At 34.2% G+C, this 16040-nt stretch overlaps 1 protein-coding gene across 1 annotated transcript in view; it reads left to right on the top strand.

Annotated features, from left to right (window-relative positions):
* Positions 1 to 16040, top strand: part of arhgap15 (Rho GTPase activating protein 15) — a 168325-nt gene that overhangs the window by 11058 nt on the left and 141227 nt on the right. Inside the window, exons 3-4 of the mRNA XM_066687728.1 lie at positions 12351 to 12416; positions 15149 to 15210. Of these exons, the coding sequence (XP_066543825.1) occupies positions 12351 to 12416; positions 15149 to 15210 (128 nt within the window). The remainder of the gene's footprint in view (positions 1 to 12350; positions 12417 to 15148; positions 15211 to 16040) is intronic.

The raw sequence follows: 16040 nt of genomic DNA, 5'->3' as shown, positions 1-16040 counted from the left end.
TATCTTTATCCTGTTTTGAGTTTTGAAATCTGCATTTAGAGACTAGTAATTTAGTCAGTGCCACATCAGCAGTTTTAACCCTCTTCCCCTGTTTCAGGTATGCAGATAACATGCAGGGCATATAATTAACTTGTAGTGCCCCAGAAATATATGTTAATATGTCAGTTTATTTGCTGACCTCTGTTCTGCTGTATTTAAGTAGTTCACATTGTACCTCTTATTTTTTTCTGCCTTTAACAACTTTTTCTAAAACCGAAAGTAAAGTTTGTAAGTGGAAGATTTTCTTTTCTTTCCTGTACCACATTTTAACAATCACAGGTTATGACCCTATTAACTTCAAATCAAGCTGGCAGTCTAGTTGGAGGCTTTGTTTCCACAAACTGTCCTGAAGTAGGTCTTGATATTCTGTTAAAGTGACACTGAGCTTTGCTGGATTGATAAGACTTGGCAGATATCACAAAGGTAATTGCATGTATTGTGTGTGTGTGTGTGTGTGTGTGTGTGTGTGTGTGTATATACACACACACACACACACACACACTTAAAACAATGCAGGCATTCTCTTATATATATATATATATATATATATATATATATATATATATATATATATTTAAATATATGTAAAGTGCAGCTGAACCTAGCTGTGAGCTTCACATACAATCAATATTTGAAAACCATTGATTAAAGAGACTTTTTAACATTAATGGTTCTTTCCACATTTAAGCTTTTGGAAATGAAAACCTGGCTACCCAGCTCTCACTGCTGTGGGCACTACCGAGCTAAGGGTCCTGCAGGTAATGGAGATTAACAGCCCCATGCATCAAATTTAATTACTTTAAGTAGCTCACCCTTAGGCTTATTACTGCACTTCATGTCTCTCTGATTTGACAGCTGTAAAAGGTAGCTAGAGAAGGGAGTTATGGGATTTTTCATCACAGTAATTACATGTAAGGGAACCAAGCAGCGGTTGGTGACTGTGATTTCCTGGATACCAAAATAACTTTTATAGAATAGCCACATAGTTCCTCTGTGTGAAAAAAGTCCGTTTTATTATTCAATTGTTATTTTTTTAAATGTTTTGTTTATTCATAAAGGTTTGTGTAGTTAAGAAATCTACAATATTTACGCAACTTGCATAGCTGTTATTTTGTATAAGTTAAATTTGGAAGACTGTTATTCAGTGATTCATTTATTGAATACATATTATTACTTAAACTATACTTACCAGTGCTATGTTATCAATGAACTTGTTTAACACTGAGTTAGCCTGGAGAAAATTAAGATTGCAGCTAATTTAGACTGAGGTAGGGGGGTGTAACCCTAGACTGCCAACAACATGGAATCAATGGAGTTGATGATTATTAGTTGCCCACTTATGTGTTTAATTTAAAATTGTCATATAGTTGTTACTATTTGTTGTACTAAGTTTATTAATGATACCTATTCTTAATATTACACAATTAGAACATTTATATAAATTAATAATGAAGAATTCTGCCATGGCTTTTGTGAGGCACTACAGGTGAAGTAGCTGAGATTTCTAGAGTTTCTAATGTGCATTTCTACACAGCATACACGCTTACAGACCTGTGATTGGTGCCTTGGTTTACTGGCATAGGCTAATTCTCAAACAAACTCCCTTCAATCACTATATTTTACTAGTTTAATGTGGTTAAATTTAATGTGGTCTTTCTGATGGTTCTACATTTTTCATGGTGGTTTGGAAATAACTGTTGACCTACAATTCTGTTTGCAGTTTGGGAGAAAACAACGATACATGTATCTCTTTCTGTGAACCCAGTTGTTGGCTGTATATAAAAAGCTCAACATAGAAAAGCTAAAATATATTTAGTCACACAAAAACAAAAAATAAGCAAACTACAATGACAAAACGACTGATTTCATTATAAAATCATAGCTTCTATTAACTTATAATGAGATTCACTCTGTCAAGGAGGTTGAGGTTATCTGTAGCTCCCCCATAGAAGAAATGGGCACTGGGTCATAGCTCATAGTTAGCAGGGGTCTTTATCAAAGACTTGTGTAATTTGTTAGAAGCAGATGAAAGACTTATTTTTCACCAAAAAGTAGCTTTACATTCAAAAAATTCTTCATTATAAGAGAAAAAAAAAAGAAAGAAGGGAATACGTTTTTGTGGGGGGGAAAAAAGTTTAAAATACTATTCTAAAATAAAAAATAAAGTCTGCTTTTTAATGTGTTTAAATTATCTGCATTCTAAATCAGAAACTATAACCTTGTTAGCATCTGGACTGATTTCCATATTAACAACCCCTTCAGAACCTACAAAGTGATGAATAATTGACAACAAATGAAATGTTTTGATTGTCGTCGGCACAAAGCATGTTTAATGTTTTATGTGTTGCTTCCTAGCTAATTATGTAGATGACACATTTGTCAGACCTCGTCTTCCATTAGAAACGTGTTTCCAGAGGGGAGAAAAACAGGCTATTCGTGCAGTAATTAACTAGAATGCTCAATGACCTGTGAGATATTCAAATGGCTGCCAATTCAGGCATTGTTTTGCCACAGAAGTATAGGGGTAATTAAAATCCTAAACTGGTATTTTAAAATGAGAAATATTACTGGAGCTTTACTTCTGAAAAAGTTTGATCTTCGTGACATTGTTTCTTTTTCCAGTATGCAATTTATTTATATATATGTAGGTACTGTTTATATGCTTGTATTTGTCCATCAGTCTATCTGTTTATAAACCTAAATAACACTTTAAGTACTCTGTGATTTGTATGTACAAACGTAAGCAAAATCTTGTTTGCTTTCTATCTTGACTAATTTAATTCTAAGACATTATTTCCATAGTCCCCATTGGGAGAAATGCCTTCACAGAATGTAATATTATGAACATCCCCTTGGATGTGTCCTGATTACTGTTTTTCTAAATAAATCATCAGATCTACCAATCAGTTGATCAGATAATGTAACGAGTAGATGGCTGATGGGGGTGGGGGAATTGTCAATGCAGTATTTGTTTTCTTTTTGCCAGAAAGCAGTCCAGTCTTTGATTCAACTGTCAGATTTGTATTAAATGCTTGGAATGTGTGTTATTTGTACAAAGCAGCCCATAAATGACACGGGATTTATTGGATACTTTCACATTGTTAATTGATTGATCCTTTTTTTCTTTTTCTTTTCTTAGTATCTTACATTGTAAGTTGGGTGTAACCTTTGATGCTCCTCCATATTCCAAATATTAAATGATATTAAAATAATATTGAATGACACCATTCAGATATTCAGACCTATTTTGATATGTAAAAGACAGCTATTCACATCTGTTATTAATGCTTACTTGATTCAAGTGTACCATCGTATTTTATTTTTGTCTGTATGTGAGGCAAATATATTCAGTGCTTTGAAAATAGCTTATATTGACTACCTGTTCTTGGGAATAATCTTGGGACAACAGCTGTGAAGTTTACTATTCTGGATGGAAGCAAGAAGTCTTTAGCACAGTTTCTTACAATTATTTTTAGTGTGAAAGCAAAAATATATAAAAAGAAAGTCTGGTGGTTCGCACAGTGAAAGGTTTATTTACCTTGCCAGGAGTAAAAATTATTCTGCTAACAAGAAACGACAGAGCTTCCACGCATTTCATTCGTGGTGGTAGGGGGGAGCAGATGACAGTAGGCACAGAGTAAGGTCTGATTATCCTGAAGACACTGTCAGCCAGGATTGATTTCCACTTTCCCGATTTATGTAAGCGTTCCTGTAACACAGCTGACCCCGAATCGCGTTACCTTGTCATTTTGCTACATGGATCAAAGAAAAGATGAGCTGGAAATAGCTGGGCTCTGACCTTGAACTTGCCTGAGAAGTGAGAAATGACAGCATTTTGTAGTTTACACACTGAAACAAGAAACCACAGCACCATATTTCCTTTGCTAAAACAGTAGAGGGCAGGGTAGCACTATCAAAAGTGGGAATATTTGCTCAAATCTGAAGCACAGTTTTTTAAACTACAGTAGATTTCCTGTAAACCTCTTTTCAGGTATGTATATTAAATGACACACTGATTTCCCCTGCATAATATTGCTTTCAAAGATCAATTACATATGTAAACTAGTAGTCATATACAGAACACACAATCTCTATTTTCACCTACTAAAATAGAGATACCATATCATGTTTCAAAAAGGTTTAAGTAATGAAAAAATGGCAATGATTTCACAATATAACTATATAAATAAATGAGCAGATAATGTCTGGTTTAAATTTGTGAAAATATATTTCTTTCAGAATCATTTGCGTGGTTGAAATGTACCACTTCAGAGGTCACTAGCAATTTTGTAAAAATGTAACAATTCATATCAATTATTAAGGATTACAAATAGCTGATAGCTTTTTTTTATTCCTTTATTTTTCATAATAACACTACTGTTTTGCTTCACTTTTTTCAAGTACATCCCATTTCTCTGTTCCAGGTTATATTTTTCTTGGAAAGCAAAATACAAGAACAAAGATTAACTGAAAGTGACACTTTCTGGATGTGTGTTACACACTTCTGTCTTATTCATTGTTTGTCTGTAGCGGTAGTCAGCGTTTGAAAAAAATGTTATGAGGCTGAGGTGTATTCAAACTGTGTTAGCTGAGTAGGAAGTTGGTTTTTGATAGCAGTGACATTTCTCATATATCAATGCCTACTGTCAGCTGTAAATGACCATGTGGTTCTTAACAAGAACTTGTAATGTGTATAAAAAATATTTGTATTAAAAAAAAAATCTGTGTAAAATACCTTACATTTAAAAAATGCAGAAACAAATTATTAGTTATTTAATCTCTTTAAGAAAACAATGTACCTGATATATTTAGTATATATGTCATGATCATCAGTTATACTGAATCATTTTTTTTATGTTGTCGTTCAGTTTTTGTTAATAGCAATGACTGCAAACTAAACAATTACAATATGTTTAAACTGAGCATACTAGGTTTAGGGGTATGCAGAACCAAGATACTTTACATTTGAATAAGTCAAACATATTGTTAATGTATTGTAATGTAATGTACTGTAGTTTTACATCTGTGGTTGACTGGATAAGGTCTCGACTTTACTTTACCCCAGTGATGGTTCAACTGTTAGTGTCATCTGGGTACCACATAACAGGAGCAAGTTGGTGCCCCAGCTGTGAAAGAAGATGTTTTCTCTTTGAGAAATTTGGCTCATTATAGATCCCCGAGGAGTGAGACCCCTGTGGCCAGGGACACTTGCCAAATTTTTCTTTCACTATTTCTGCTGTTAGATAAATAGTTGTTGAAGGCATTTGCAAATAATTAAAATAAATAAATAAAACTGTTTACAACTTAAATAAGGGATACATACATATTACAAAAAACATATATAGAAAACACTCACAGAAGATGTAGGGTACGCTTCACTAAACATTTCTTTCTGATGTGATTGTCATCGTGATACATGTCACTGTATAATTGATGCTTTCTGTGAAACAAAAATAAAAAGAATGTAGAGATTTTTCAATAATGTTTCTGTATCAGTTTGTAGTGCAAATGGTTTAAGAAAAATATCTTTCCAACATTTACAGCCAATGACTTTGGATTTATCACTAGTTACTATCTTAGTTTTGGGGTTTCAGAAGGACAATACCTTATTTATTTTATTTTATTTTATCGTCCAGTAGCTAGAGATGCGTGTATTCTGATTAGTGTGAAATTGTAAGTAAATGCTAATTTTAGTGACAGATACATAGATAAAAGATACATATATACATGCATGCATGATGTTTCCCTAAAACATTGATTATAATCCCCAGCAGGTAACCAAACAATGATCTGCAAACTCCAAACTACAAATATCATCTCTTAACATTGGCCTATACCTTAGCAATGGGTTCCAGGGTATTAATTAAATATTCAAATCCTACCGAATACCTTTCCAACTTTTACTTTCTTTCTGTGTTGTGTTCTGTCAGGGAAATAAATTGACATTATGTCAAGTACACTGTGATTGTTTCTTTAACACAGTAACATTTATTACTTAATACATTTAAATGTAATTACTTAATTAATATCTGTTATAAAATACTGAAGTGAACACAGAAAGCATTGCTTTGATCATGATCTCCTCCCACATCCGTTCTGTGATGCTCTTTGTTGAGTTGTTCAGGCAACTGGAAGAGCTGCCATGCCACCACTTTACTCCTACTTTTTCTCCCCCACACTACAATTACACTTATTCTGTGGACCTGATGCTATGTACAATGTATATACATATATATATATATATATATATATATATATATATATATATATATATATATATATATATATATATATATATATATATATACATTGTACATAGCATCAGGTCCACAGAGCCAAGTCACAATATCCTGGCTGGCTCTGTCTTTTGCACTTAGACTATAATGAATGCTGTCATCAAATGTTTGACTGAAACATTCAAAATTATCTCAGAGAATGCGATGCAAGAACAGGAATTGACAGTTGTGTGAGAGCAGTGCAATCTAAGATGGTCAGGATTGAGACTGTTACAGATGTCTTCTGTTAGCTCTGTTTTTTCCACAGTCTTTTTATCCTCGATTCTTTCATTTATCTCTCGGTTTTTATGGATCTAAAGCTGTCCTGCATTGTCTTCCCATTACATATTTTTTAGATCATTTTTTACACGCTGCATAGCTTCATGTTTTCGGTGCTCACATCATAAATAATGCACAGTAGATTCAAATATAATTTGCAGTTATTATGAACTGACTGTTGTTTCATCTATCTTAGACAGATCACGAGACTAAACGCTCCAGGACAGAACTGGAAAATTTGTTTGGCCTTGTGTAGATAGATGACTGTATGTAATCTACACTCTCTGGTAAAGTTTTGGTGTAGTATTCCTCATCTAAGATGATAAACCATGATGTGAATAAATTGTGAAAATTAAAAAAACAAGACAACAAACTAAATATGCTCTCCCTTTTGCAACGGATTTCATGCATAGTGTCCAACCATAGAAAAAACTTTTATTGCAGTTATGTGATATCAGAAAGCTTGTCTTGCACCCTCAAATGTGCACCATTACTTTTCCCTTTAGTTACAAAACTTTGACCCTACCTGCGACTGGCACATTACAAAGTTTAATTCATAGTAAGATGCCACTTCCTACTACTAAATAAAAAGGCAAAAGGGGTTGCGATACATGTGATTTGTAGGTCAAAGTTAGATACCTAAGATCTGGAAATGTAGTTAGTGGTCTTTGTGTGGCCTCAGAACAGCTTGGATATAAAAAGTGTTGGTAACATGACTTTACCTCATTTTCTGTGATGTAGCTTTTCTAGATGTTGAATTTATTATGTTTCCTCTTGAACTAAAAGCTCCACAGCTGACGTGCAACTTTATCAAAAGAGCCCAATGTGTAATAACAGGAAATCCTAAGAATGTGTGCAGTCAAGCAGGATTCATGCTTGAGCAACACATGTAAAATGACACTTGCCACACAAGTACAGTAAAGCATCTTAAAATGTATCACTGCATTCTTTTATTTTTTCCCAAATACCACACAAAACATTTTCAGTTTATATATGAGATTAGCCGTCTGAAGAAACTGTTAGGATAGGATAACACAAAAAGAATAAGAATAGGTATACCTTTCATATAAAAACAAATTGCATTTAGAAGTATAAGATCTCTTATAGAGCAAAAAAAGTAAATACATACCAAAAGAAAATTGCTTGACAGGTGTGATCCAACACCACTAACATATTGACTGAAACTTGTTTATTTGTATTGTTTTTTGAAATACAGTGAGGGAAAAAAGTATTTGATCCCCTGCTGATTTTGTACGTTTGCCCACTGACAAAGAAATGATCAGTCTATAATTTTAATGGTAGGTGTATTTTAACAGTGAGAGACAGAATAACAACAAAAAAATCCAGAAAAACGCATTTCAAAAAAGTTATAAATTGATTTGCATGTTAATGAGGGAAATAAGTCGACCCCTTCGACTTAGTACTTGGTGGCAAAACCCTTGTTGGCAATCACAGAGGTCAGACGTTTCTTGTAGTTGGCCACCAGGTTTGCACACATCTCAGGAGGGATTTTGTCCCACTCCTCTTTGCAGATCCTCTCCAAGTCATTAAGGTTTCGAGGCTGACGTTTGGCAACTCGAACCTTCAGCTCCCTCCACAGATTTTCTATGGGATTAAGGTCTGGAGACTGGCTAGGCCACTCCAGGACCTTAATGTGCTTCTTCTTGAGCTACTCCTTTGTTGCCTTGGCTGTGTGTTTTGGGTCATTGTCATGCTGGAATACCCATCCACGACCCATTTTCAATGCCCTGGCTGAGGGAAGGAGGTTTTCACCCAAGATTTGACGGTACATGGCCCCGTCCATCGTCCCTTTGATGCGGTGCAGTTGTCCTGTCCCCTTAGCAGAAAAACACCCCCAAAGCATAATGTTTCCACCTCCATGTTTGACGGTGGGGATGGTGTTCTTGAGGTCATTCCTCCTCCTCCAAACACGGCGAGTTGAGTTGATGCCAAAGAGCTCGATTTTGGTCTCATCTGACCACAACACTTTCACCCAGTTCTCCTCTGAATCATTCAGATGTTGGCAAACTTCAGACGGGCCTGTACATGTGCTTTCTTGAGCAGGGGGACCTTGCGGGCGCTTCAGGATTTCAGTCCTTCACGGCGTAGTGTGTTACCAATTGTTTTCTTGGTGACTATGGTCCCAGCTGCCTTGAGATCATTAACAAGATCCTCCCGTGTAGTTCTGGGCTGATTCCTCACCGTTCTCATGATCATTGAAACTCCACGAGGTGAGATCTTGCATGGAGCCCCAGACCGAGGGAGACTGACAGTTATTTTGTGTTTCTTCCATTTGCGAATAATCGCACCAACTGTTGTCACCTTCTCACCAAGCTGCTTGGCGATGGTCTTGTAGCCCATTCCAGCCTTGTGTAGGTCTACAATCTTGTCCCTGACATCCTTGGACAGCTCTTTGGTCTTGGCCATGGTGGAGAGTTTGGAATCTGATTGATTGATTGCTTCTGTGGACAGGTGTCTTTTATACAGGTAACGAGCTGAGATTAGGAGCACTCCCTTTAAGAGAGTGCCCCTAATCTCAGCTCGTTACCTGTATAAAAGACACCTGGGAGCCAGAAATCTTGCTGATTGATAGGGAATCAAATACTTATTTCCCTCATTAACATGCAAATCAATTTATAACTTTTTTTGAAATGCGTTTTTCTTGTTTTTCTTGTTATTCTGTCTCTCACTGTTAAAATACACCTACCATTAAAATTATAGACTGATCATTTCTTTGTCAGTGGGCAAACGTACAAAATCAGCAGGTGATCAAATACTTTTTTCCCTCACTGTAAGTGTGTTCAATTTTTCATTTATATGTATTGTATATAATTCTAGTCTGAATGGATAGAGTACTTTTATTGATATATAATTAATTCTACAGTTTACAGCAGTCTATAATGTAATGCGATAGCAGCAGAGGTACAAATATAAGACAGCCTGTGTTCAATCCGTATAGCAGCCCACAGCCCTATGCAAAGCCTATCCCTCAGCCATGGTCTTAGTAAATGGACTTTGACAAGCAGAATTTCTCCTCCCCCCTGGACAGGTGGCCAGTCCATTTCAGACATTTTTCGCTGTCTTCTAGACTCCCCAGATTTTGACACAGAGCACAGGGAAATGAGCCAAGCCTGGCAGCTTACGAATGACCCTACATCCCAGATCTTAAACATTGTTATACACACCACCAAAACTTACTCAGTTCTTTAGACTCTTCCCCTGACCTATTTTGTACAAATATCTCTTTACAAAAAGATTAAGGCTGTTTAATGGTAGGTGACATAGCAGTGTCCTGAAGTGTTTTTCTTTCTTAATCCTCTACATCTTCAGTAAAAGAGCTTTCAAAAGAAATATTGTAGTTTTTGGCATTCTTTGCTTGAGGGAATGTAAGATTGTCAGAGTAAATTTTTATATGTTTAGGAGCGATTCCTCAGGAGCGTCATCTTGCTGCTCTGTTAGTGTGTTAGGTAAGCAGGGCTGATTTCCAAAAAATTCCACCTAAAGCTCTTTGAAAATTACTACATTTTTCTTGTATATTATTCTGTCACCTTGCCTTAAACATCTTTGTAAACATTATAAAAAAAAGCCTTCAGTTGTATTTACTTACAAGCTCATGAGAGGAATATGACTTCTGGCTGTTTGCTGCCCCAGATTCGTGGCCTGGGGTCTCCCAACATCTTCAGTGTTATGAATTTCAAGTTGTGTCCTGGAATCTTATGACCAACGTGGAGTATACTCCCAGAAAGAAACAAATAAACAAATGAAAATAATCTCAAATTAGTTATAAAGAATGTATATACATTTGAATAGAAATCATATTAATTGCAATTTTAGTCATCTGTGCTATTGGATGGTTGAGCAATTTTTGATGAAGGCTATATGAATATTTATAGTGTAGTTTAATATGTAAGAAAACCAAAAACATAATTGTGTTCATAATCCTGCACTTACATGTGGATGTGAAATTCACTTTATATCAGTGCAAAACCAACAACCTACATTAAAATGTAAGACCAGACTCTGCAGAAGTAGAACAGAATGGGGCACGCGTAGTTAACTGCCCTTGAAAAAATATTTCAGAGTTTGTTCATTATTCGCTAATTGTTTCCGTCTGTCATTAAATAGTAATTTCTCTATTATAAGTAATTACCCAACTTACATTACTTTCTTGGATATTAAAAAGATTAAAAAATAGAGCAAGCTAGGAAGTATAGAAGAGATTGTCATCATAGATTGTTTTAAATGATTGATCAGCACAAAAGTAATGACTTAATCACGTATCTTATAAATGTACTGTCATGCATTTTACATTTAATGTAGGCTGAAGTAAAACATTTAATTGTTTGCCATACTAAGGCCGCATCAAATATAAATACAGTGTTTTAATTATTCAATTATTATTACAAACAAATGCAAAACTGTGTCATTTGTAGGACCTAGCAGAATGGAATTAAGTCCACCACTGTGGAAAATATATTTTGTGATTAAAAAACAACAAATTAGTCGTGGTGGGAAACCACAAAAACTCTTACATTACAGTTTAGAAATAAATAAATAAAAGTGTAATAATAGTATTTTATTTTTAAAAATAATTATATTTTAGTTATCCTTGTTAAAATGTACTTGTGCTTTCAAGTACCAGTGTTCCTGCTAATTAATGACTCAGGATTACAATGTAGCACCCTACTGGGATTATAGGCAAATAACACCAAGTCATTTTCTGCTCCCAAGATGAAGTAACAATTATGTATGTTTAAAAATGTAGGTTTTTGAAGGGCTTAAATATAAGTTTGTGTTGGGGGATCTTTTCATATCGGTTAACTTATCTATCACATACTGTGCATTATATAAATAAAGGTGTTGATATCACACTTTTTCATCCATTCAAATTAAAGGGTCAACGTATAAAACACAATACATTGACCACACTTGTGCAGCATTAACTGTAACTAGTTTTTAAACTCTTGTCATTGACAAATACAATATTAAGATTGAGAGAATTGCAAGGTTAGTATTTATAAGGATGCATGTGAAAAGTATTGCAATTATGAGTGATTTTGGTTTTCTACTGTAGAATGCTTTAATTAAATCAGTTCACTCTGTTGCATCTTGTATTTTATACTTTTCATACAAACCAAATAATCTGTGATCTGCACTTCATGAATTATGTTATGCTTTATTTTATTTAGTGTCATTTTAGGTTGGACCTGTAGACACATGCTTTACACAGGTAGCTTCCAGATGGAGTCAGTACTCTTACCTAATCAAAGCAGAAGGAAGGCCAACATATAAATCCCAATTACGGATGATACCCACAGCACAATTAATTATAATTCACTATTTTTCAATGGAAGAGTGATTTTTTACTCGTCTGCTGGTTTTTAATTTGCATTACATTTCCTAAAAAAAAAACGAAATAGTAAGCTAAATGTTGTGACTCCCAATTAGAGAGAGGACATCTCAAAAGTGATATTGTGGGAGTTAAACATTTACAGCACTGCTTCTATAACACATAAGTTGCAGTAGGAAGAAGGAGGAAAAGAAACTGAAATAATCAGCAAAATGTTTAAGAATATACATATGTAGAGATTCAGTATTCGATTATAAAATACATTTTGAGCTTGTTTGACATGCGAGTTCTTCACCAAGGTAATAGTTCAGACATGCTTAATAATTCATGGCATTTCCAAGAATTGCCCTTAATATGAAATTAAAGAATGAAAAACATGTTTTTTTTTTCCCTTTTCCTAAATGCAGATTTCTCGCCACAGAAGAAATCATTCTCAGCACAACCTTACAGACGTAACTGCTGGAGAGCAGCCTGTGAGTATTTCCCTTTTCTGTTATGTATTTTCTGTAGAAGACGACTGGCAGTATAAGGTCATGTAAAAAATAAGGAGCAGAGTCGTGTATTCTTAGATTTGGGAAATGCAATCTCTTCTACTTTGTCATGCTGCAATAAGAGGGCAATCATTGAAAATATGCATCATTTAACCTAAGCTGTAGGGACCTACTAAGCACTAGGAAACACACAACAAAGAGCTGTGTTACAGGATGTATAATTCGCTTCTCTTATAAACAAATGAACAAATACATATTTTGTCCACAATAAAAAAAAATGAAACCAGTGTTTAGAGGTCTGTTTTAGTATCACACTGTTTTTCTTGTTATAAAGCACTATTTACTGTTCAATTCTAATTTATGAATCTCTGTATCTAGCTCTTTAGCTATATCCACTCTCCACTGTGAATATTTAATTTAACGTCTTTGGCTTTTTGTAAAGAGTATGTCCTCTTTATTGTGTCCCATCTCCACTAGAAAAGTATAATGGAAAAAAATGCTATGGATTTGATACCTTTCAGAAAGATACCGCATTTAATTTAAGCCAGATCAGTGGATTTTGGTAATTTTCTATGTATGAAAAGTAAGACTTGTGCTGAGATGATTATTGAAACAAAATATAAAGCTATAGGAAAGGTTCAAACTGAATTGAAAAATAATCATTTCAAGTATTGCTATTCATTTCAATAATATCACATCTTCTGCTAATAAGGACAAATGAACTTATATGAGCAGTCAAACTGCAAATCAAATTTAAAATAAAGTTTTCTTGTCCTGCTTCTTTTATGATGTATGCAATTTACATTTACACAATTGAGTCCAGTCCATGAATGGAAATGTGTCTAGCTTTCTTTGACTTGTTTTATGTTTTGGATTTACATACAGACCCATATGTGCAAATGTTTGATTTTATCCTTTGTGCTAGAATCCCATAGCAAGTGGATTAATATATAATGAGTTTTTAACCAACTGGAGTACTTCAGTTCACACTGGTTTAGACAAGTGCTTGTAATATCAATCAGCTAGCTGCACTTTGCACTACTTTTGTGAAGTATAATAATTGCTCACCTATATTATGTTTCTAGGTCATCCATTTATTTTACAAGCACTGGGCAGTTGTATGGCTTGGAATACAATAAAATGTAAAGATATATTTATTTTTACCTTCAGCATTGCAGTGCTAACTTAATTTGAACTGCAAAAACTGAAAATAAAACTACTGTAGCAAATTATACTCAGTTGCTACTTGTATGCTTATTATAGATCCATATAGACACACCAGATTATATATCTGCTACCCCAAAAACCTGGAGTCCTGACATGGGAGGCTACAGTCCTCAGCTCTCCCTGTGATTAATGCAATCTGTTAGTCTCCCTCTACAAACTCCACAGCAACTGCAGCAATTGTCAGAGCATCCTTTACTTGATCCGAGTCATGGCACCACTTAGCGTATATGTTGGTCTCTGTAGTAATACTAATATCCTAGATGTACATGCAAATGCCTGTCTTCAGATGAAGGGGATTCGTCTCGAGAACTCATTGTACACAACACGTGCTGTAATTTCATATTTACACTCTTAAAATCACTGTGGTATATTCTGTTTTTTTAGGAAATAATCTGACAGATTAACAATCCCTATTAGTCTCCTGCTTTTACATGGATACATTGATTGTACACATTCAGCATCATTCATTTACAGTAAACAAGAGGAGGTTTCATTTATTTATGCCATGCTCTCAAATTTGTAAAGACGGTTTAACAGAAGTTATTGTTTGGCACTCTGTTAGTGATTTGATTTTTTTTTTTTAAAGCTTAATGTAATTAAACTTCCACACACTTTCAGTATAATCTTAAATTACAGGGGCAAGAGAGATTAAAATTGAGTCTGCTGTTGGTTGATGAAAATGTCAGCTGTTTTCTCTCTAGTACAGCTCTTTTCTATTCAAATTTAAGTTCTCGTTTCTAATTCGAAGTCTTTTTTAATTTGCAATCACCTCACAGAAGATAGTTATTTTTTATATACACATATATGCAATCATTTTAATTCAATATAGACAAACAACAGTGTATTCAATATCTTTATTTTTACCTTCAAGACTATTATTTTGCTCATAAGCCGTTCCTTTCCTTGTTCTAAAGGACTTGTTCTTTGATTCAAAGATTATTGTCTTACAGTAAAAGTAATTAATTCCCTTTTTGCATGAAATTATACTTTATCCAGCAGTTTGTTTTTTCATATATTTGTATGCCTGGTGATTTTGAAGTTGCTAAAGTCTTGTGTCTTAATCCTCACGGGGTCACTGTTCTCTTAATTTTATCAGGTTTCTCCAAGGCATTAAATACTACTAAATACTACTATTTACACACAACCTATAGCCAATGGTTTTGTATTTTCTACATATTTTCTCACAAATTAAGAACTTAATAACTTTTGGGGTTTCGATAAATATTTCTTTCATACTTTTTAAAATCATGTTTATGCACAGAAAATCAGGCTAGTTTGATATACATGTGTACATGAATTACATTCATCATGAAAGTGTATCAGTCCACTATAAACAGCTTAAATAATAATGTGATGCAACTTTATCATCTTCCCATTGGAAGGAAAAGGTTAAATTGATTACTTGCATTACTTTATTATAGAGTCCCCCCTGGCCACATATTTGTATTTATTGTGCTGATATATATTTATTTTTTCTTTGTTTTCAGAATACAGAGAAAGGTGAATATTTGAATAAAGCAAAAATAGCAGATGGAGGAAAGAAAATTAGGTAAGTTGGAAATGTAATGAGTGGTGAAAGAGGTAGGAATATGAAAAAAAAGAAACAGATTTTATTTTTTCTTCCACTGGGTCTGTTGCCACTACTCTCTATGTGTGATAAGATATGGGCTGCCCTTTTGTTCTCCATCTGGTACAACACATTTTAAAGACCAAGATGCTCTACAATCAAATGTTCTATTAACCTGAAGCCAACAAACCAAAGTGAAATCCATTGTACTTCTATACATCATTTTGTCATTTCTACTTATTTTTATAATGTATTTTTATCTGTTTGTGGTCGTATCTTACAAATATCTGATTGTTAACGTGATTCTATAAAACCTTTAAGATTTTTAAAGTTTAAATGCAACACAAAAATATATTGGTACATAAAGTACATGTTCTTTATCTGCTATGTTCTTAACTATTAAGCAATTTTTTAAGTTTAATGTTTGAACCAGATATAAAAGGAAGTGGACAATTTAATGGTCTAGGGTATTAAGGAGAAATGTCTAATTTGGCTGATCATATTTCATTTTTATATTACACAATTTGTATTTGAATACAAAGTGAGTGGCCTACTGTAGTTTAAAATATAATATTTATTCTAGGTTTGTACTCTGTGTTGTGTCTTTGCTGTTACAGATTTTAATAGAGGCATGCCAAAAACTCTGTTATTTGGGGCTGTGAATTAAAAATGAGGTTTCATAATGGTATTTGGTATTTTTACTCACCTTGCTTGAAAGTATTGGCCTGTTAGTCAAAGAGACTACTGTGGTCCTGCATCTAAACCGGTTTGATTGCTAGTTCTGGGGTTATGGAGCAAAATGCAGAATACAG

Source organism: Amia ocellicauda, chromosome 16, assembly GCF_036373705.1.
Source record: "Amia ocellicauda isolate fAmiCal2 chromosome 16, fAmiCal2.hap1, whole genome shotgun sequence".
Lineage (NCBI taxonomy): Eukaryota > Metazoa > Chordata > Actinopteri > Amiiformes > Amiidae > Amia > Amia ocellicauda.
This window is presented reverse-complemented; position numbering and strand designations above follow the sequence as displayed.